This window comes from Marmota monax, unplaced genomic scaffold (assembly GCF_021218885.2).
Source record: "Marmota monax isolate L192 unplaced genomic scaffold, Marmota_monax_Labrador192_F-V1.1 WCK01_AAM20220418_F8-fsc00128, whole genome shotgun sequence".
Taxonomy (NCBI): Eukaryota; Metazoa; Chordata; class Mammalia; order Rodentia; family Sciuridae; genus Marmota; species Marmota monax.
The window spans coordinates 1,009,639-1,033,630 of NW_026693452.1; the positions used below are offsets into that span (position 1 = coordinate 1,009,639).

The 23,992-nt window shown below is 34.1% G+C and overlaps 1 protein-coding gene across 5 annotated transcripts in view; it reads left to right on the forward strand.

Moving 5' to 3' along the window:
* Klhl8 (kelch like family member 8) overlaps positions 1 to 23,992 on the forward strand; it is a 42,346-nt gene that overhangs the window by 13,202 nt on the left and 5,152 nt on the right. For 2 of the 5 annotated variants that reach the window (XM_046457656.2, XM_046457654.2), the window contains exons 2-8: positions 1,167 to 1,521; positions 11,079 to 11,627; positions 13,280 to 13,466; positions 17,838 to 17,981; positions 18,893 to 19,004; positions 23,183 to 23,351; positions 23,574 to 23,733. In XM_046457656.2, coding sequence (XP_046313612.1) covers positions 1,309 to 1,521; positions 11,079 to 11,627; positions 13,280 to 13,466; positions 17,838 to 17,981; positions 18,893 to 19,004; positions 23,183 to 23,351; positions 23,574 to 23,733 — 1,534 coding nt within the window. In that variant the 5' untranslated portion in view covers positions 1,167 to 1,308. Of the gene's footprint in view, positions 1 to 143; positions 165 to 1,166; positions 1,522 to 11,078; positions 11,628 to 13,279; positions 13,467 to 17,837; positions 17,982 to 18,892; positions 19,005 to 23,182; positions 23,352 to 23,573; positions 23,734 to 23,992 lie in introns of those variants that run through there. The other 3 variants (XM_058583402.1, XM_046457655.2, XM_046457658.2) reach the window with 3 other exon arrangements.

Consider the following 23,992-nt stretch of genomic DNA (forward strand, 5'->3'; position numbering starts at 1 on the left):
CGGCATGCAGCAGGATTACATGAAGACATGACTCATTGGGGTCTACCACAAAAACTTTAAGAACTACAGTCTGTAATTTAGCATAGACTATTTTGGTTTCTTCAAAAGCTGGAAACTGAGAGATTAACAATAAAGAAGCTGATGCAACTAAAGTTTTGGTTAAAGTATTTATAATTTTCTGAAGTTTCATAATATCTAAAGTTTTCCACTCTAATAATATGAATATTTGTACCATGATTTATAGATTATATGCACTTGTAAATCTATTATTGCATTTCAAGTAATTCTTAGGATAATCCTGTGAATGGGTAGGTATCTTTGCTTATAGATGAAAAAACTGAGGATTAGATAAAGCCTTCAAAAATGATCATGCCAACCCATAAGTGGTTGAATAGTTGCTTTGTTTTTGTCACCAAAATAGAATTAGGGCATAGTACTGCTGATCTTGTGAATACTCATTAAACATACTTTGGTGATAGGTAAGTTTGATTTTACATGTGAATACTAATACATTTTACATAGGAATAAAATGAAGTCTTTATATTATAATGTAGCAGTTTCTAACACCTGGCCACTTAATATCACTAATCCTCAAGATATTCCTGCAAGTGGTATTTCCATTTCACAGAAAAGATAACTGAGGTTTAAGCAGGTTGTCAGTTTCCCAGGGTTAGATAGTTGGTAAGTGGTAAAACCATGGTCTGACCTCAGAATCTAGGATGAACCTTATTGAATCAAAACAGCCATCTGTTTTTTTTCTCCTTGCATCCCTGAGCAATTTCTAAACTTAAAATTTTTAGTTCATGGTCTCTCCCTTTGAAGATGATACTTTCCACATCTCAAAGTCATGCGCTTTTGAATATTCTCTCTCTCTCTTTTTTTTTTTTTTTTTGTGGTGCTGGGGATTGAACCCCAGGGATTTGTGCATGTGAGACAAGCACTCTACCAACTGAGCTATATTCCCAGCCCTTGAATTTTTTTATTAAATTTTTTTGTGTATATGGTGCTGAGATCAAACCCAGGGCCTCATGCCATTTAGCATAAAAACTTCAATGTTACTGTTTTAGTAATGATTGATATGGTTATTTTATATATAGTTTTAATTATAGTTACTAATTTAAGGTTTTTTCCTTTTGGTTTGTCTTCCTCTTTTTTCCCAATCTCAGCAAACCGTACAACGGCAATTGAGTAAATTTTGGAAAATGTTTGAAGTTTAGTGGCTGCATCTATTGTCTGTCTTCTTACCTTAAAAAAAAAAAAGATAAATGACACGTTTGAGAAGAGAGCTATATTAAAAGAGTGTTGCAAATGGCTTCAGAATCTATGAATGGGAAGCAAACTAAGAATCACTTCACTAAGGGGAAAAGGCAGCAGCACCAGCAAATGAAGAATAGATCTTCAATTAGTGATTGTGATGGAGAAGACTCCTTTATCTTTGAAGCAAATGAAGCTTGGAAAGATTTTCATGGTTCTCTCCTTCAATTTTATGAAAATGGAGAACTCTGTGATGTAACACTAAAGGTGAGACTGACTGCCTTTGTTCTTTCTTTATTCAACCTTTTTGTTGCATTCTGAAAAATGAGGGTTTCTATAATTGTACAAGGCAGACTTTTGGTTCTATACTTTATGTTATGAGTAAAATGATTTTAATCTCAGCCATTTTTTTTAATTGAAGTAAAAAGGCCATAAGGGAGTGTAAATGAAGAAAGTTAGCATAAAGATGAAATTATTATTTTAATTTAACATTTATATTCATTGATTCTTAGTTAATTTACTTGCTGAGAGTTCTGAAACCTTAGAATAGCAAATAGTTATTGGTGAAATTAATATTTTCCAGGTAAGCTTTTTTTTTTTTTTTTTTTTTTTTTTAAATAGTGCTGGGGATTGAACCAGGGGTACTCCACCACTGAGCTACATCCCCAGTTCCTTTTATTTTCAGACAGGCTGTCACTAAGTTGCTGAGGCTTGCCTTGAACTTGCTATCCTACCTCAACCAACCAAGTCACTGGAATTACAGGCATGTGCCACTGTCCCTGGTTACCAGATGAACTTTTTTTTAATATTTATTTTTTAGTTTTAAGAGGACACAATATCTTTATTTTACATTTTACGTGGTACTGACGATTGAACTCAGTGCCTTAAGGATGCCAGGTGAGCACTCCACCACTGAGCCACCAGGTCAGCCCCACCAGATGAACTTTTAATTTATGAATTTGAACATCTTGATTTTTTTTTTTTACTTGATTAAAAGTCAGCTCTTCGGCCATCATTACCCTGTGTACATGTATGATTGCATGAATGGTGTGATTCTGCATTGTGTACAACCAGAGGAATGAGAAGTTGTGCTTCATTTGTATACAATGTGTCAAAATGCATTCTGCTGTCATTTATAACTAATTGGAACAAATTATTTATTTATTTATTTTTTTTTTTTAGAGAGAGAATTTTAATATTTATTTTTTAGTTTTCGGCGGACACAACATCTTTGTATGTGGTGCTGAGGACTGAACCCGGGCCGCACGCATGCCAGGCGAGCCCGCTACCGCTTGAGCCACATCCCCAGCCCCACAAATTATTTTTTAAAAAGTCAATTCTTGGTTGTTCACTGAGCTGCACTACACTGTATGTTCCTATTCTAATAATTTAACCTGGACTTTACTCTTAACATCTGCTAAGTGAAATTAACTCTTTCTGATAATGAAATAGAGTTTATTTAGACTTTGATGAAGAATCTTGAGTGACTTTTAAGTCTATGTTCTATAGGATCATGTTGTTTTGCTAAATAGTCTTAATAAAATTAGGAAAGTGATAAAGCATTATGTTTGGATTGTTTCCTGTTACACATGTCATAATTTTGTTTTTTCTTTTCAGTGCTGGGAAATCTTACCCGGGGCCTCATGCATGTTAGGCAATTGCTTTACTAGTCAGCTATACCCTTAGTCCCCCCTTCATTACACATTTAAAGTACTTAATTATTCTTATCTCTGTCTGATATTAATTTTTGCTTTATGATTCATGTATATTCAAGCAGCATTTTCTATGTGAGATTTACCACTTTGAGATCTTTTAGATTTTGCTTTCTGCTCCTGATCACACAAGTTGTTAGAACTCAGAGTGGTATAGTAATTAGTTGAGTATAATTTGAATCAGATCAAATTTCAGCAAAAATCCATAAACTGAGAATACAGGCTTTGAGTTTCAGGCTCAGAATATGAAGGAATGTAATGTTACACTGTGGATATAACTGATCTATAGTCTTTTTTCCTTAGGTTCTCAGTGTCCCTAAATATTTCTAGGTTCAAAGATAAAGAGAAGAAAAAAATTAGATAATTCTACTAGTTCTATATAAAATTTAATTATGTATATATTTTAATGGAGGAAAATTCAAACTTTTTATTTTTTATTTTTTTTTAGCTGTCAATGGACCTTTATTTTATTTATTTACATGCAGTGCTGAGAATTGAACCCAGTGCCTCATAACATGCTGGGGAAGCGCTTTACTACCTAGCCATAAGCCCAGCCCCCATTTAAGCTTTTTGATCCACATGATACATTATGTTTATTCTCATGTCATTTTTCTGATTTTCAACTCTAATGTGAAATTCAGTAACCTACACTGGCTTTGGCAAAAATAAAAGAATCAAAATAGATTATTTGAATATAATCAGTTATTAGTTCAACATGTCCGTGATGGCATGGAAACATTTAAATAAAATATTGATTTTTTAAAAAATATCTTTTAAAATTGGGCTTTAGAATAATCTTTTTCTGGTTGTGGGATTGAATTCAGGAGCATTGAGCTACGTTCCCACCCCTTTTTATTTATTTTGAGACAGAGTCTCACTAAGTTGCCAAGGCTGGTCCTGAATTTGAGATTCTTCTGCCTCAGCCTCTTGAATTATTGGTGTACAGGTGTACACCACTTCACCCAGCTTGGTTTTAGAATAGTCTTACAAATTACTGTACATAAACTTTTAAGTGAAAAATAAGGAATAGCAGTTTAGGGGACAGTTGGGTAGTAGTGTCAGTAATAGGCTAACATGTATACTTCAGGAGAATCTAGTGGAAGACTTGAGTATACTGTATTTGAAGTAGTGACAGAAGTTATTTAGAAATGAGAAATGCTTCACTAGAGATTGACCATCATTTTTATATCCACAGCTGCAAAATGAGAAGTATGATTAGATTTCTGTGAGAAATAAATAAATTAATGTATGTAGAGTATTTACAACAGTTCTTGGCATAGATTTAATAATATCAGTTATTATTATGATCATTTTATATATATAATTAATTATTTCGAGAGTATTAAGTAATTCTGCTGTTGCTCAGTCTGTTCCTATTCATTAGAAAAAAAGAATTACAGTTTAATTATTCAACAGGTCTGTTGTTTAACTTTTTTCTTAATTCTAATGTAAATTATACTGTATTTTCCTTGAGGGAATTAAGCTTGTAACTGACCAGGTAAGAATAAGTATTCTGAAATTCAGAGTGCAGGGAAACAAAATAAAATGGATGAAATTATTAACTCGTAACTCCTGACCCAAAAGCAGGAGTCCTTAATCCATAGGTCATGTAATTTATAAAAATTAGAAATTTATTTCCCACAGTTCTGAAGACTGGAAAGTCCAAGATGAAGCCACATTAGTGTCTAGTGAGGTCTATTCTCTGCTTCCAAGATGACGTCTTGCTGCTGCACCTCTTATGGGGATGAATGCTCTGTCCTCACATAGTAGAAGGCAGAAGGGTGGAAAGGGCCTAACTTAGTTTCCTCTAGCCCCTTTGTTGACACTGATCCATTCTTGACTGCAGAGCCCTTGTCATCTTATCACTTTCCCAAAGGTCCCACCTCTTAATACTACCACAATGGGGATTATTAAGTTTTAATACATGAATACTGGGGATCTTTCAGACCTCAGCACAGATACAATCTAATAAAATAGAAATAATAATGTAATGTAAAGTGATCCTGTTTTTAACATTTAAGCATTAACTGTTAAGAAGTCCTTAAAAATGGTAAGTTTTTAATGTTCTGTGTTAACCTTTACTTTTGTCCATTCATTTATTAAATAAGTATTTTTAACTTTTCATTTTTCTCAAAAGGGGATATTTAAATATTTCTAGGTCCTTATTTGTTTGACATTCAAATGCTACCTAAATTGCTGTTTTTATTATGCAGGTTGAGTGTATTTAAATATTAATATTCCTAGATCCTTGTTTATTTGATCTCCCAAATGCTATCTAAGCGCATTTCCATTATGTAAATGTAGGTTTATGACCACCTGACCACCCCGTACTGGGAGTTGAACAGCTCTGCCACTGAGCTATATTCATTGCCCTTTTTATTTGGGAAACAGGGTCTTGCAAGGTTGTTCAGGCTGGCCTCAAATTTGTGATCATCCTGCCTCAGCCTCCCAATCCCAGGATTATAGGCATGCACATATTTCCAGGGTTTAAAGGCATGCACAGTGTGCCATCATGCCAGGACCATTATGTAGGTTTTAAAACATAAGGAAGGCTGGGCACAGTGGTGCACACCCTGTGATCCCAGCAACTAGGGCGGCAGAGGCAAGAGGATCACAAGTTCAAAGCCAGCCTTAGCAATTTAGGGAGTGAAGGGAAAGGGAGGAACAAGAAATGAAAGACTGAAAGACGCAGAGAGCAGAGAGTTTATTTGTCAGAGCTGAGAAATAAAGGCCATTTCTCTATAGGATTTCTGGGACTTTTATGGGGGAGGCTCAGGAATCAGAACCAGGTAGGTCCTAATGCTAGTGGCTAAGGGTGGGGTGATATGAGGGAGTGGTGAGCCTTTCTCAGAAATGCCCTTGAGCAGGAAAGGGAAACTTTTTCCTTAAAATGGTGACCAGCACTTAAGAAGGCCATCCAGATGCTAAGCAGGGACCTTGTAGGGAGGTGATAAGCAACTCAGTGAGACCCTTTCTCTGGGGATGTGTAAGGATGGTCTCAGGCCTTAGCCTAAGCAACTCCATTTTAAAAATTCCACTTTGAAACCTGCAGTCTCACCAGGCACACCTACGGAACCCTCCAGTATGACCCTCAGCCACAAATAAGTCACTTCTTCCCAGCCTGACAAACTCAGAGTGAAATCTCTGGCATGTTGCCATGTTGCCCAGATAAGAGCGAGAAGGAAGAATCAGGGTGGGGACCACCAGACCAGATGCTTTAACTTCAAGACAGTGACGTCACTGAGAAATCTGGTAGCACTGATAGGGATTGAAGCTCCCCAAATTTAGTATAAATGATGGAGCAAATGAACAGACATGCAGCTAGCCGACACTGCACACATAAGCCTGAGAGCCTGATGAAACCTAAATTGATATCCTAACTCTTCTCATCTGTCTGATCCTCGTTGTTCTCACTGCTCTCAAACTCTATAGCAGCCTCTTGACTTTGGTGGAAAAAGGATTTCTCCCTGTGACCACCTCCTCTGCCAATGGTCAGCTCCACCCCAGGAGAAACCTGCCTTGGCTTCTGATCTGATCACCAGTCTGAGCAAGTGTGCATCTGCTGGACTTAAAGCCTAAGGCTTGAGACTTTTGATCTGACACTTGAGCTTAGCATGCAGAGGGAATGTCTGTCATGAGCCTGTCATGTGTTTGCAGTGCTTAGAATTAATCTAGAAATTTTTTTGCTGTGAATTGATTATGTCTATTGCAGTGCCTAGAATTAAAGATTGTCGTTTTCTTGATTAAGAACCTATAGGGTGAAATTGTATTGAGTGACTTGCGTGAATAAAGCATTGAAAAGAGCAGAAGTGTGTGGAGATTCTTTATTTCTTCCACTTGACAGCATAAGTTGAGACAGGATGTGGCTCAGTGGTCAAGTGACCCTGGGGTCAGTTGACGGTAACCCCCCCCCCCAAAAAAAAAAAAAAACCCCACAACCAACCAAAAAGACAAAAACATAAAGAAGTGAATGCAATATAAGATTAGTCAAGATGTAGTATATGTTAGTTATAGAGCTAGTTGTTATAGAAGCTAGATGTTGTGATGTAATACAAGTTAAGACCTTGAGTCTGGTACCATTATTTAACCCCTTCTCTTTTAGGCCTTGGCATTTAGACACATTTGGCCAATTGGTGTACTATTGGAAAAAGTAGTTATAGAGCAAAATTACTAGGGATTAAATTGAAAGATTAGAATATAGTTTAGTTTATAATGGTATACAGAAGGTTTGGATATAGAGGGTTTTTAAATTTTATTTTTAGTATTTATTTCTGTTCTACTTTGTCTGGCATGGTAGAACATACCTGTAATCCCAGCAACTCAGGAGACTGAGGCAGGAGGATCGAAAGGTAGAGGTCTCAGCAATTTAGCGAGGCCCCAAGAAATTTAGCAAGACCATGTCTCAAAAATAAAAAAATAAAAAGGGTTGGGGATGTGGCTTAGTGGTAAAGTGCCCTTGGGTTAAATTTCTGGTACCAAAAGGACACTGTCATTTCAATGTAGTTCCTGTAATACAGGTGACTTCAGTGGCTGTTAGATAGCATAATATAAACATTTTAGCATAATATACCTTTGTTTTTGTTTTTTCAATGATTTAAACGTTTTAGTGTGTTTGTGTATGATTTTAACAATCTTAATGGAATTATAAAACTGATACCTAGAAATGAAGTGAACTATGTGAGAATAACCACAACACAAAAGAGTAGTTCACAGTGACATTTTTGAAAAGTATTGAATAGCTGAGAAATAAAATTAAATAAAAAATATTCACTTTCAACATTGAATTTTTAAAACATGTTTTTATTGCTTTTCAAATTTTCATGGGGTTTTCCCAATATTGCTGCTGAATGTGTAAATTGGTCCAGTATTTTTGTCAGAGCAATTTAGCAGCATATATCAAGCTACAAAACACTAATTTCTTTGATTCATAAATTTTGATTTTCATATCTTATCCCAAGGAAATATTCTGATATACCCCCCCCCCCCAAAAAAAAAAAAACTTTCTAAGATAACGTTTGTGTTTAAAATGTGGGAAAAATTAAACGTAGTGGTTAAAATGGTTAGTGTTGTCCACATGACCAATAATGTTATGTCCACTGAATAGAAAAAATACACCAATAAACAGGAGGGTTACAAAAGGTATTAGACACTTAGGAAAAAATTACACATTTCAGGAAAATCTCAGTTACATTTCAAAATGTGTAGAAAAAGTTGGATATAAATACACCAACTGATTGACAGTTTCCCTTGAGTTTTTTTGTGCTTTCTTGATTTCACACGTTAAACATGTATTTGAGTCAGGAAGAGAAATAAATGACATTTACTGTAGGCCAATAGGTAGGTTCATATTGTAAGTCAGAACAATGTTAATGGAATTTTTAATGTTCTTTTATGTCCTTTTTAGTTCGCTTTATATTTGAGCAGATCAATTATCTTGATCAGAGTTCTGCTTAGTTTGTCATGTTATTTTTCTGGTTGGACCTAAATGTGAATCAGCACTAAAAATGAAGGATGCCTAATTTCCTCCTTTCTCTGCATCTCCATGGTGAAAGCAGGATGCTTTAATAATCTAAAGGTCTTTGTTTTATTATGAAAAATTACTCAGGATTTTGATTTATTATGTTTCAAGTTTTTTTTTAAAAAAAAATAAGGAATCATGTTATTAATGTTGATATTCGACATTTTATTACTTAAATTTTAAGCTACCTTGAATTATTCATATTTCACTGATCCAAGAAAAAAGAATTGTAAGTTAGGAAATTCACTCATATTGAGGACACATACAGGTATAGTATTATAATTTAAAATTATACAGTAATTTGTAGTATTTTATAGCTTCTTATTCATCTAGTTTTAAACACCAGGTTTGTATATTTTTCATCTTTAGATTTTGATTTATTTCTAATAAATACTATTTATTTCTAATAAATATTTCACAATAAATACTACTAATTCAGCCGTGTGCACGCCTGTAACTTTAGCAGCTTGGGAGGCTGAGGCAAGAGGATTTGAAGTTCAAAGCCAGCCTGAGCAAAAGTGAGGTGTTAAGCAACTCAGTAAGACCCTGTCTCTAAATAAAATACAAAATAGGGCTGCAGATGTTGCTCAGTGGTTGAGTGCCCCTGAGTTCAATCCGTGGTAGCAAAAAACAAAAACCATACATCCTTAGATGTACATATTTCATATGTATAGCTCACATATTTTTTTAAGGTAAAGTGGATATTTATTACAAAAGCATACATTAAGATGTACGGGGGGAAAGCCACATTTTTGTTTATTTAAAGCAAGAGATTAAAATAGAGTTGTAAAGGGACAGGGTCTTACTAAAATTAGTATGAAAATAACTTGACCATTGACTTATACAGGTAAGGTGGGAAGTGTTTAAATAATGGTAGAATCTTATTTTATAGTACTATCATGTAATCAGGTGTTGGCAAGTCATTTAGTTAAGTATGTCATATTACAAAAACTTATTCTATGAATCTGAATCTCAGTGGTGGCATATTCAGATAATTTTTAAAAGGATATTTTAGACTATTTTTTTAAATATCAGATTTCAGATTCCATTTTAGGGCTGAGTTTAATTTGAAAGCATGCTAAACTTTATGTAGTAGCCTGTGTTGTAACTTGAGTCCCAAATCTAAATTGTGCCTGATGAATTCTGTTTAAAAATTAAATATGGTATAACAGACAGAAATTATCATCTTGTATTTGTTAAAATAAGTGATATTTGTTCTGTTTTCATATTAGTGAAAAAAAGATTGGGCAAGGAACATTTATAAGCAAAACTGTTCATTACAATGCTCCTGTAGCCTCTTTACTTAAAAGGTCTTATTTTAGTATTAACTTTCAAAAAATGAGACAAAACTATAAGTTTATGATATAATAACCAACACAAAAAAAGAAAATTGCTTTTGTTATTACATTTTCTTCATTGGTTATTTATTATAATGTGCCAGGATATTATAACTTAATATATTTTTTTCAGTTGTAGTTGGACACAATACCTTTATTTTATTTATTTATTTTTATGTGGTGCTGAGGATTGAACCTAGCGCCTCACAAATGCTAGGTGAGCATTGCTGAGCCATAACCCCAGTCCCCACAGTATACATTTTTATACAATCTGTAAAAGGAAAAAATTTGAAATATATTTGACAAATGCCTAATATTCTAAATGTATGAGTTCTTACAAATAAGAAAAAAAATTCATAGTTCATAGAATACAAATAGCCTCAAATTTATTGATAATTTAATCTTATAAAAAGAGATGAGTAATATTTTCAGTAATCAGATTAGCAACAATTTCTTAACAATACCCAGAATATAGAACAAATATTTTAAGTAGCTCAGAAATGTACAATTTAGTGGTGTGTATCCACATTATACCTATCCTTTGAAGCAGTATTTCTCTTTATAGGAGTTTTTGTGGGAAATAAAGAGAATGTGAACTAAAGATTCAGTTACAAGTGTAATGACACACTATTGGAAGCAATCTTTAATATTTTTAAGAAGGTACTAAGATTTCAATATTTTATCTTTACTGCTTTTATATGAAATACATCATATCAAAATAATTTAAATAGAAAATGAGCTCAGTTGAGCTCATAATAAATACTACTTTAATATGCTTTATTTACTGTGTGGTTCAGTTTTCTGATTAATAAGTTGTGGACAATAATTGTACCTTCTCATCTTGGTGTTGGGACGATTAAGTGAGTTAATATGTGAAAAGCACTTTAAAAATGCTTGGTATAAGTGACAAATGATGTTTTTTGTCAAAATGTTCTTAAAAGATGAGATAATATAGGGGCTGGGGCTATAGCTCAGTTGGTAGAGTGCTTGCCTTGCATGCACAAGCCCTGGGTTCAATCCCTAGCACCACAAAAAAGAAAAAAAAAAATCAGTTTGTTGTAGATACAATTTAAGTGGGTAATTTGGGAGGTGAAAATTGCCTGGCTTTAAGAAATTGGCCTCAAATGAATGTAAGTGACCAGAGAATTACATTATTAATATAATAATCCAAATTGTCTGGAGATTTTGTACTATAATACATGCTCTGTGCTTATCTGAAGCTAATTTTGATTAATTTTTTTTATTTGTTTTGAACAGGTTGGCTCAAAGCTCATCTCTTGTCACAAGCTGGTATTGGCTTGTGTTATTCCCTATTTCAGAGCCATGTTTCTCTCTGAAATGGCTGAAGCCAAACAAACTCTGATTGAGATTAGAGATTTTGATGGTGATGCAATAGAAGACTTGGTAAAGTTTGTCTATTCTTCACGGATCACTTTGACTGTTGACAATGTCCAGCCTCTCTTATATGCAGCATGTATTCTTCAGGTGGAACTGGTGGCTAGAGCTTGTTGTGAATACATGAAATTACATTTTCATCCCTCCAATTGCCTGGCAGTAAGAGCCTTTGCTGAAAGTCACAATCGAATAGACTTAATGGATATGGCAGATCAGTATGCCTGTGAACATTTTACTGAAGTTGTGGAGTGTGAAGACTTTGTAAGTGTGTCACCCCAGCACCTCCATAAGCTTTTGTCCTCCAGCGATTTAAATATTGAGAATGAAAAGCAGGTTTATAGTGCTGCCATCAAGTGGCTTCTTGCCAATCCTCAGCATCATTCTAAATGGTTGGATGAAACACTGGCACAGGTAGGGCTGATTGTGTATGTAAATGAAGTACTATGGAAGCAGATCAACAGGTTTTATTCATTATGAAAATATACTTTATTTGAGGGAATACAGAAACCACTGATGTAATACAATGATGAAAATAGCTTAAATTCTCGTTTGTTTTTTTTAAGAGAGAGAGAGAATTTAATATTTATTTTTTTTAGTTTTCGGCGGACACAACATCTTTATTTGTATGTGGTGGTGAGGATCGAACCCTGCGCCGCACGCATGCCAGGCGAGCGCGCTACCGCTTGAGCCACATCCGCAGCCCAATTCTCTTGTTTTTTAATGTTTTAATTGTAGATGGACACAATATCTTTACTTTTATTTATTTATTTTTTTATGTGGTGCTGAGGATTGAACCCAGTACCTCATGCTTGAGAGGCAAGCACTCCACCACTGAGGTACAACCCCAGCCCAGACTCTCTTGTTTTCAGTTCATTTCCTGTACTGTTTTAGGATAAGTCTGTCACATTTGAATGATTTGTAGTCTGAATATTTAAAACAGTCTTTCAAGATCACAGTAATGAATATGTTTATGTTAATAGAAAATGATTCTGAGGAAATAGCTCTAAAGTAATATCATTTATAACTTATTATAATGCAAAAATTATAATGATTTATTTTACTGATGAAAATACAGTTATTCCTAATGCATATTTATTCTGGAAAAAAACATCATACATCACTTTCCATTTTCTTTCCTTACCACAGTTTTGAGACTTTTTTCCACCACAGAAATGTGTCTGTTGTTATTGTTATTTAAAAAACTGTCAACAGGGGTTATTCAAATAGGGAACTAATATATAGGCCCTTCGGTATCTGTGTCTTTTCCTTTATTTTCTCTCTCTGTGTCCCCTTCCCTCTGCTTCCTAATTCTTTCTCCCTCTTCTCTTTTTCCTTTCTTTCAGTCCTCCTTTCATTTATTCCTAAGAAGTAAAATGATATTGCTTTTAAAAGAGGAATAGTTTTATTTACTTTTTTCAAAGTTAGATGCTTTATTAAAATTTTGTGCCAGATTAAAATATTAGATTATCTGTGATAATTATGCCACTTTTTACTAAAAAATTCTTACTAGTATTATCAAAAATTTTAACAGGCGGAGTGCTGGTGGCGCACGCCTGTAATCCCAGTGACTCTGAAGGCTGAGGCAGGAGGATCTGAAGTTCAAAGCCAGTCTCAGAAAAAGTGAGATGCTAAGCAACTCAGTGAGAACCTGTCTCTAAATAAAATACAAAATAGGGCTGGGGATGTGGCTCGGCGCCCCTGAGTAAATCCCCAGTCCCACCTCCCCCCCAAAATTTTAACAGATATTAAGAACAAAATTGCTTATAATTACCAGTGTTTAAATATTTATAGGAAGAGAAGTAAACCTTTCAAAGTGTGATTATAATTAGATTGATTTTTTTTTTGTTTTTTAAGCATTTAAGGCAGTATTGTTTTTTTGGTTTTTGTTTTTGTGGTTTTGGGGATTGAACCCAAGGCCTTGCACACGCTATGCAATCACTGTACCACTGAGCACACCATCAGCCCCTATATAAGTTTTAAAAAGAGAACATATTTTAAAGAAAGTAGAGAAAAGGTTATTCTATTACTATTAAATTTTATATTGCAACTATTCATAATCTTAGGTTCGTCTGCCATTATTACCAATTGATTTTCTTATGGGTGTTGTGGCGAAAGAGCAGATTGTCAAGCAGAATCTAAAATGTAGAGATTTATTGGATGAAGCAAGAAACTACCACCTTCATTTGAGTAGCAGAGCAGTACCTGACTTTGAATACTCAGTTCGGACTACCCCAAGGAAGCATACTGCTGGTAATTAAGTTCCTTATTTTATCATGTTTCCTGGAAAAATCCTTGATGTATTTGAGCATTATTTATGTGTGCTCAAAATTAACTATAAGATAATTAGTATCTGATTGCCTTAAAGTAATAATTGGCAAATACGTTTATATATATATATTTTTTTTTTTCATAATTCTTACGGTACATGATTTACTTTTACCAATAAGCCATTAAAAAAAGTCATAACAAGTCTTATACATACTGAAGATCTACTAAAATATCTCTGTTTTTGAAGTCTTCCCTTATTGTTCTAGGCAGAATTTGCTACTTTACTAGGCCTTTAGAGCACTTTGAACTTGTTTTTTTATGTTGCATTGTAATCTATTTATTTGACATGTTTAGAGTTCTTCAAAGATGGGTATCTTATTTAAGTTTGTATCGTATTTCAATATTTGTTTTTGCATTCTATCAAAAGAAAGGCACTAAACGTCTGACATTTGTGTAATGGACCATATTAAAATCTAAAGCTCTTACATTTTAGGAGGCATATAACTTTACCTTTATTTGCCACAACTTTTAGACTTTAAATTTTCCCAAGAAAATAATTTATGTTTCCTTATATTTTTTATTTTATAAAAAGGAGCTTGTTTGAGAGATGAGAGAATGTAAGTGAGGTACACTGTGTTAGCTTTTTGTCACTATGACCAAATACCAAAGAATAACAACTTAAAAGGAGGAAATATTTATCTTGGCTTATGGTTTCAGGTTTCAGTCCATGGTTGGCCAGCTCTATTGTTTTGGGGGAAGAAAGCCTCTCACCTTATTGAAGTGAGAGGGGTAGAAAAACAAGTTCACAAGGGCCCTCCCACAAGAACACAGTCCCTCCAACTAGGTTTCACTTTCTACAGTTTTCACCGCCTCCCAGTAGTCCAGCTATGAATACCTCAATGTATTAATCTACTGAGCCTGAGCCTTCATTATCCAATCACTTCCCAAGATCTCCACCTCTGAACATTGCTGTTCTAGGGACTAAGCTTTCAGCACATGAGCAGTTGGGGGACATATTTCAAATCCAAGCTATAAATTTAATTATTCAGGAAGATCCCGGAATAGAGATTTTCACTGTATTTGCTGCTACCTAATATAGAATTATCAAATAGTGAGATCTTATGAGATGACCTAACTAACAACAGCAAAAGGCAATATTTGATTATGAATTTATCTAGGTAGTATATAGAACGGCTGAAAGTCATATACCTGCCCCATTTTAAATAATTAGTTTAGGAGCTGGGGCTGTAGCTCAGTGGTAAAGTGCTTGCCTCTCATACTTGAGGCATTGAGTTTGATTCTCAGCACCACATAAAAATAAAGGCATTGTGTTGTGTCCATCTACACCTAAAAAATAAATAAATATTTTAAAAAAATCAGTAAAGATACTGTGTGTTCATTTACAACTAAAAATATATATGTATTTAAAAAATTTTAAAAATAATTAGTTTAATATGAAAAGGATTGTTATTTATTCTCCTTTTTAATATATTAATGGAGAGAATTAATTTTCAGAGTTTTACTTTCAATCCTATTTCATAAATTCAAGTTGATAAAATTCTTATCCAGTTTTTTTTTCTTTGGATGGGGATGCTGCTGGGAATCTAACCCAGGGCCTTGTACATGCTAGGCAAGTACTATTCAAATCTAGGTTTGAATTCAACATCACATATGTGATCTCACATGATTGCACAAACTTTATGTCATAGATTTTAGTGAAGGATTCAGTCTTTAAATATGAGATAGATGGTATTATTTCATTTTATGGATAAGACTAAGAATTAGGTTAAAAATATGCTAAGACCACACAAAAATAGATATTTTTACTTCTATTTTAGTTTTTCCCCCCTTTCATGTCATGTTCTCAGGTGACTTGTATAGCTAAAATACTAGTTTCTACTTCAAGAAAATATAAAACAAAGATTATAATTACATTCTGGGTTTATAATCCCAGGAATATCATTAAACATTTGTAATCTGGGGCAAACTTGTTAATCTTTCAAGGCTTCAGTTTTATTTATAAACAATTTGACTCCATGATCTTTAAAGTCTCTTCTAACTTTAAATTTCTCTGACTTTAAAGTATTATATTGGGGCTGGGTGTCTTGCTCAGTGTTTAGAGCATTTGCCTTGAATGTACAAAGCCTTGAGTTCAATCCCCAGCACTGCAAAATGATTACAATTCTGTAAACTGTTGCATCAATTGGAAAAGATAGCACAAGCTGTTCTAGTCATTCATTTATGTAATCATTAAGCAAACATTGACTGTCTATCATGTGGCAGGTTGTGCTTAGGCTTTAGAAGTACAAATAGAATATAAGCAGTTCATTTCTGGGGAAACCTGTGGTCTGGTCTAGGGAAAAAACATTTGAATAAACAAATTCAATAAAGTATTACAAGTACTTTGATATTATCACAAAGTATAGTGAGACACATAAAGAATGGTTATTTTTACCTTGGAAAGGTCAGAAAAGGCTTTAAAGAGAAAGTAAATATCACTCCTGGTTTTGAATAATAAATAGATAGTCTTCTGGGTGCCAGTTAAGGAAAAGATGTTCAATTCATTTATATTTACAGAATGCCTGGTCTATACCTCACATTGTGCTAGTACCTGTTAGTGCATAAATGCTTAGTTACAGTGGCACTATAATCCCAGTGAGTTGGGAGGCTGAGGCTGAGGCATGAGGATCACAAGTTCAAGGCCAGCCTCAGCAACTTAGTAAGATCCTGTATCAAAATAAAAAGGGTAAGGATATATTTCAGTGGTAGAGCACCTCTGTGTTTAATCCCCAATACCACAGTGATGGTGGGGGGGATGCTTAATGTACTCCTTTAACCTATCTTAAGACTAGTGGCATAATAGATTATTTTAAATTATTGTATGCTAAGTAATGATAGTATAAATATGTTGCAGGAACATGAAGTATTTAAAAAAAAAAAGGAAGAGAAAGGGTTGATCCTGGGGGGCCTTCATGCTGAGCCAAGGTTTTACCCTATAAGGCAGTTAGTGCTTCTCAAAGTGTGAAAGAAGTGGTCACTGTGCAGCAGCAACATTAGCAGTCAGTTAGGAACTTGTTAAAAATATAAACTCTTGAACCCACCTCAAGGCTAATGAATCAGAAACTCTGGGGGGTGGTCAAGCCTAGCCATCTTTTTTTAAGTTCATTAGATGATTGTGATTCATACTAAATTTGTGTTGTTGTTTTTTTAATTGTGAAGGTATATAGCATATATTTGTCATTTTAACCATCATTAAGTGTACAATTCAGTGGCATTTATTGAAGTTTTATGGAGATAATGGGAAGTTGTTGAAAGAATCTTTTATTTATTCTGCTGACAATCTGAAAGCAAAATGGCTTTTAAGTAGTAAGAGAGGACAGAATTTCATTATTCTCTAATTGGGTAGTATTTGATGAGGGCCTGAAGTAAGACAGTGGCAGAAGGAATAGAGAGAGAGGAGTAGGACATTCTAATCAAGGAAGAAGTTGTTAAGGTAGACAAAAAGGGGAGAGACTTTTGAACACACTGGGTTTTGAAGTTCTTGTAGAACAATAACCAGAAATGTGGCTTAGAAATGTGGATTGGGCTGAGCACGGTGGCACACGCCTGTAATCCCAGTGACTCTGGAGGCCAAGGCAGGAGGATTATTAAACTCAAAGCCAGCCTCAGCAATTTAGTAAGGCCTAAGTAATTTAGCAAGACCCTATCTTAAAATAAAAGTAAACAATTTTAAAGAAGAACTAGGGATGTATTGCTCAGTGGTAAAGCACCCCTGGTCTCAGTCCACGATACTGAAAAAAGAAAAAATGAAATGTGGATTGGAAGTTATTAGGATACAGTTGGAAGTTAAAGGGATGAACTTTTCCTGTGTGAACATAAAGTATGTGAGAAATGGGCCAAGATGGATCCTGGAAAATAGAAGGAAAGAAAAGTTAGGAGACAAAGAGAGACTTTGGTATTACAGATATCAAGAAAGCAAATAATTTAAAAAATAGGATGATTAGTGTATCAAATGTTGCATTTGTGCCCATTAAGAAGAAATTAACTTAGGAGTTGGTTGATTTTGTTATGACCTTAGAAAGAAGTTTTACAGAGTGGATGAGGGTATAAACCATACTGTAATAGGATGTTAGTAAGCAGAAATAGCTAATGTTCCTATTTTTTCAGAAGTTCAAATGAGGGAGGACAATTAGATTTGATTTCTAGTAACATTACATTGAATATTATCCAAATAATTCATCTTTTTTTTTAACCAGTCTTCAAAATTTGGACTTTTTAAAATATTTTCTCACACTAATTTAAAAAAATTTGGAAGCTGTGATTTTAATCTCTATCTTGTGGCTTTATCTGTAGGTGTGCTGTTTTGTGTAGGTGGTCGAGGTGGATCTGGTGACCCCTTTCGAAGTATTGAATGCTATTCCATCAACAAAAACAGTTGGTTCTTTGGACCAGAAATGAATAGCCGAAGGCGACATGTGGGTGTAATCTCTGTGGAAGGTGGGCCTACTATTGCCTAACATCACATCACAGGATCACAGTATTCTTTTTAAAAATTTGTGAACTTTGAGAACTTCTTTCTTTTTGTCAGATATTTTTAATATATCAATAAAATATTTTGGTAGTGATTGTTTACTTTGTGTTCCAGATGCTCAGTATAAAATCTGTTGCATATAGGTGTATAATGTTGAGATGAGATGAATATCTGGGAAAAGGGAGATAATGAATTAAAATAAACTATCTGAGTTATATTTGCAAAAAATTAAACTAAGGAAAAATGTTTATTGAAGTAATTATGAATGTGTATCAGCTTCTTTCCATAACTAATTATTATTACTGAAATCAGATTTTTTAACTCATACTGAAAATGAATTAATTGCATGGATAAATTGTTACAAACTTTTAAAAAGTAGTTTTCCCCCTGATTATATAGTATGAATACTTTTTGGGGAAAACATAAAAACATTTAATAAAAATTAGTAATCATCCCAAGCACCTGTACATAACCAGTTAACATATTAGTATATGGTCTTTCCCTTTTTTCTGTGTTTCATTTAGGAAAAAAAATTGATCATATTGTTTTGGCAGTTTTATACTTTCTTTAAACAACATATTTAGAGTGCTTTTTAATTTTATTAAGCATTATTTGAGAGCATGACAGTGATTGCATTTACTAAACCCAAGAGGGTAGTGTTTGAGTGTTTAATAACTTCATAAAGAATAACATGTTTAGCGAAAGTATACATTAGTTTTCATTTGAGTACTGAAACATGATCATAATGATCATGATGTTGATGTGAACCGCAGTTGTTGAATATATATATTATGACATTCTAATTATATTGTTTATATAAAATAGCATTAATATCTATTTATTTGGAATCAAATGAAAATACTTCTTTATTTGACAGGTAAAGTGTATGCAGTAGGTGGACATGATGGAAATGAACATTTAGGTAGCATGGAGATGTTTGATCCTCTCACTAATAAATGGATGATGAAGGCATCAATGCACACAAAGAGGTAGATCAGCATGGAAATTTCCTTTGAATTGACAGAAAATAAAGTTTCTAAAGTTGAAAGATCTATTTTAAATTTCTATTTTTACATACTTTACCTTCTTAAATACATTTTATTAAAGCATCCCAAGTGATGCTTTGTTATAACTTTTATATTTTTTAAGAATGAACTCACATTTTAGCATACTATAATCATGGTTTTCACTTATATCTGAACATTGCTTTTTTAAAAAAAACATTTTTGTTAGAAATACTTTTAGATTTTTCAGAAAAGATGCAAAAATAGTAGAGTTTATATGTATCACTGTTTCTCACCTAAAAATAATTTTGCCCCTTCTATGCAACACTTGACAGTATCTCCAGAGTTTGGGTTATTAGTTTGAGGGTGGGCAAGTTGCTACTAGCATCTAGTGGGAATAGGTCAGGGATGCTGCTAACAGTCCTACAAATGTTCAGTAGTCCCCTGTAGCAAAGAATTTTCTAGCTCCAAATGCTAGTAGTGCCAAAGTTAGAGGATACACCTTACTGTATTCCCTTCACCAAACTTTCCATAATGTTAACATCTTACACAACCACAATATAATTGAAATTAACATTGATACAGTGCTATTAATTAATCTACAGACTCTATTCAGCTTTCGCCAACTTTGTCCACACCTGATTAAACTTCTAATTGATTTTCCTTGTCATTTTATTTGCTGATAATTCAACAAATATGAATAGAAACAGACAGTAGGTATTTTTTATCTTGTTCCTTATCTTACTGGAAATGTCTTAGTGTTTCTCTTTGTAAAATAAGATGCTGACTTTAAAACTGAGGCACATATATTTTGTCATGTTAATAAGATATCCCCCAGTGTATGTTTTCTTTACTGATTTTAACATGAGATTCACCTACAATAAATTAAAATATATTAAGTAGTCTAAAGGTATATGATTTAGTACTCTAGCCTGTTCAACCTTTGGATGGGAGTAGATAAACATATATGTATGCTTATATTTATAATATAAATTTATATAAAATACATTTAATTAGTAGGTAAGTGATAGATTTCTGTTTTCAGAGATTCTCTACATATAAAAGGGAGAAGGGTTATGAGAATGCCTAATGTAAAAAGAGTCTGACAGATTAAAAAAGAGTTATTGTAACAGTTTAGTCAAGAAATAATGGTAGTTTGGAATAAAGTGATAAAAATTGAAACAGAAAAAAGGATGCTTGAGAAAGAATAGTTCAAAAGTATACAGTCAACAAACTTTATGACAATTAGATATGGCAGTGGGAAAAACAGGTAAAAATAATTCAGTTTCTGACTTAAGCAATTACATAGACAGTGGTGCTATTTTTAGTATTTAATTTAATTTAATTTAATTTTTGTACTGGGGATCAAACCCAGTGGCACTCAACCACTAAGTCACTTCCCCAGCCCTTTTTTTGTATTTTATTAAGAGATAGGGTCTCACTAAGTTGCTGAGGCTGGCTTTGAATTTGTGATCCTCCTGCTTCAGACTCCGGAGCCACTAGGATTACAGGCAGTAGTGCTACTTCTGACTGGATTAAGCAAGTTAGTCAACCACATAAAATTTTTGTTTGTCTTTTCATGGAGTTATGTTAGTTTTCTGTTGCCATATAACAAATTACTACAAAATTAGCTTTAAATAACATCCATTTATTAGCTCATAGTTCAGAAGTCCTGCAGGTTTGCTTGGGCTTTTAGAAGACCAAACCAATGTGTTGGTGGGGCTAGACTTTTATCTGGAGTCTCAAGTGAAAGAAGCTTCTTCCAAGGTTATTCAGTTTATTGATAGAATTTGACTTCTGGTAGTTATAGGACTGAACTACTTATTTTTACTGGCAGTTGGCCAGGGTGAGGAGATCTTTCCCACATGTTCCCCTGTATCTTCAGTAAAGCATCAGCATGCTGACCCCACATTGTTCCTTGAGTTTCTGACTACAAACTGGAGGATCTCTCTGCTTTAAAGGGCTTGTATAATCACAAGACTAGGCCCACTCTGGCAATATTCCTTTTGCCATATAATGTAGCATAATCACTGGGTAACACCAGGAACTGAAGATCATGGGGGAGCATCTTGAAATTCTGCCTCCAGCAGGGAGATGGACAGTGGGTTTCGTTTCAGATTAAAGTTAAGGTTGAAGAGCCAAAAAGACAGATGTGAGGTTTAAAGTGAAAATATGTCTGAATGTATATTGAGTCATCTAACATAATCCATGGAAAGAATGAGATTGCTGAGGAAAGGTAGTATAGGGTGCTATGAGGGCTTAGAACCAGAGCCTTAGGGAACTTTCTAACTTAATGATGGACTTTGTAACTTAATAATGTAAACATGCACATGTTCATACAGATATGCAGTATTTTGTAAGTCACAGCATTATACCTCAGTGGAAAGAAGCAAAGGAGACTAAAAATGAATGAGATAACATTATCCTTAATAATTCTTTCCTAGGGATACTCTTTGGTAAACGTAGAGTTAGAATCTGGAGTAGCCACTTTGGTGCGGTTGAGCATTGCTGTTCTGAAAGTCTGAAATTAAATATGCTCTAAAATCTGAGACTTTTAAAGCAGCACTCAAAAAGTCTTTAATTTTGAGGTATATTTTATTTTTAATTTTCATATTAGGGATGTTACACCTGTAAAGTCTATGTTGATATTCCAAAAGCTGATATACTTCTGGTCTCACAAATTTCAGATGAGGGGTGTTCAACCTGTAATAATACAGAGCACTAAAAATGGGCCAGGCAGTATTCTAAGTGCTTTACCCATATTAATTCATTAATAACAGATGTGTCTCAGATAAAGAAGCAAGATAATTGAGGTTTATGAAATTCTCTACTGTTGGGGATGTAGCTCAGAGTTAGAGTACATGCCTAGCATCTGCAAGGCCCTAGGTTCAATTCCCAGTCCTGCAAATAAATAAATTACAACACTACTTTATTTTCAGCTTTAGTGACAGATAATAGTTTTAGAATATTCCAATTTTTTATTGGTACAGTGTATTAAGAAATTGAAGCTTGGCATGGTGGCTCAGGCTTATAAGACCAACAGATCAGGTGGCTAAGGCAGGATGATCAGAAATTTCAGGCCAGCCTCATGAACTTAGTGAGACCCTGTCTCAAAGTAATATTTCTTTCTTTTTTTTTTAAAAAGACCTGGAGGGTTTTTTTTTTTAAGAGAGAGAGAGAATTTTAATATTTATTTTTTAGTTTTTGGTGGACACAACATCTTTGTTTGTATGTGGTGCTGAGGATCGAACCCGGGCCGCATGCATGCCAGGCGAGCGCGCTACCGCTTGAGCCACATCCCCAGCCCCTCAAAGTAATATTTCTTAAAAAGGGAACTTGGCATATAGTTCAGTGATAAGGTGCTTACCTATCATGTTCATCTCTGGATTCAATCTCCAGTATAGCAAAAAGAAAATAACATTTTTCTGATCATGATTATAATAAATTAGTCTTAAAAGGAGCTGAGTCTCTTCCTTCCCATAAATGAATGAATGAATGAATGAATGCTCTTAAAAAAATAAAGCATTGTGCCAGGCACAGTAACACATGCCTTTAATCCCAGTGACTGGGAGGCTGAGGCAGGAGAATCATAATTTTGAGGTCAGCCTGGGAAATTTAGTGAAACCCTGTCTCAAAAAAGGCTAGGGAATGTGGCTCAGTGGTGGAGTGCCCCTGGGTTCAGTCCCTAGTACTGCAAAAAAATAAAATAAGTAGATAGAGCATTGTGACATAAAGCTTGTAATATAAAAAATGAATATTATTTTGTGTGATGGTGTGATGATACTCTGTAATAAAATGAGCTCTGTAATAACATGGATGCAGAAATGAGAATTTGGTTTTTGATCTCCATAGCAAACTCTGTCATCCCATTAGCCCCTCAATTTTACAATTGTATGTTTTACTAAAAAATTGATTATTTTGGACTCTTTTTATACTATTTTGTTGGGTTTTACTTCATTATTTGATATGAGTTTAAAGTAGCCTATGTAGGCTACACATTCTTGGAGTTGCACTCTGGAGCTATCTGTTTAGAAGCTTTGATAAATCAAAATAATGGAAACAACCATACTTTTGATAAATGACTTGCATTAGCACATTTTTTTTGCTATTTTGTTTTCCTGGAAACAACCCAGATGCCAAGGTATATTTTATTGCTTTTGCAGGCGAGGAATTGCCTTAGCTTCCTTAGGAGGACCAATTTATGCAATTGGAGGATTAGATGACAATACATGCTTCAATGATGTGGAGAGATATGACATAGAATCTGATCAGTGGAGTACAGTGGCACCAATGAACTCTCCCCGTGGAGGAGTTGGCTCTGTGGCTCTAATAGTAAGTTAATGTGGCAACTTGCCCATTGAATTGCATTGAATCACATCCATAATCAAATAAAGAAAGGTCTGATACAGTCATATCACTAGTACACAGTTATTGATTTTATGCCATATTATTTTATGAAATACTTCTTTCTTGCACATTGTGTTCTGCTATAGGACCATATGTAAATCAATTCAAATCTAATGTCATATGTTATATTTGTTTTTCTCCATTTAGAACTATGTTTATGCTGTAGGAGGCAATGATGGAGTGGCTTCTTTATCTAGTGTAGAGAGATATGATCCACATCTGGATAAGTGGATAGAAGTTAAAGAAATGGGTCAACGAAGAGCAGGCAATGGAGTTAGTGAGCTTCATGGTTGCTTATATGTTGTTGGTGAGTGGATTGTATTTCTCTAAATGTAGCAGGATATACAACAACACATATCATGAAATAATGCAGTAACAAATTATATTTAACCTTTAGAATCAGTCCTGAGATGTGTTTTTGAATTCTTAAGTTTCATATTCATGTTTTTTTATGTAAATCTTCATCTTTCACATTTAAAACTTCTTTTTCTAGTAATAGAAATATACCTAAACTAGGGGATTATATGTAGATATATATACTTCTAAGGCTTGTTTTTCTCTATTGC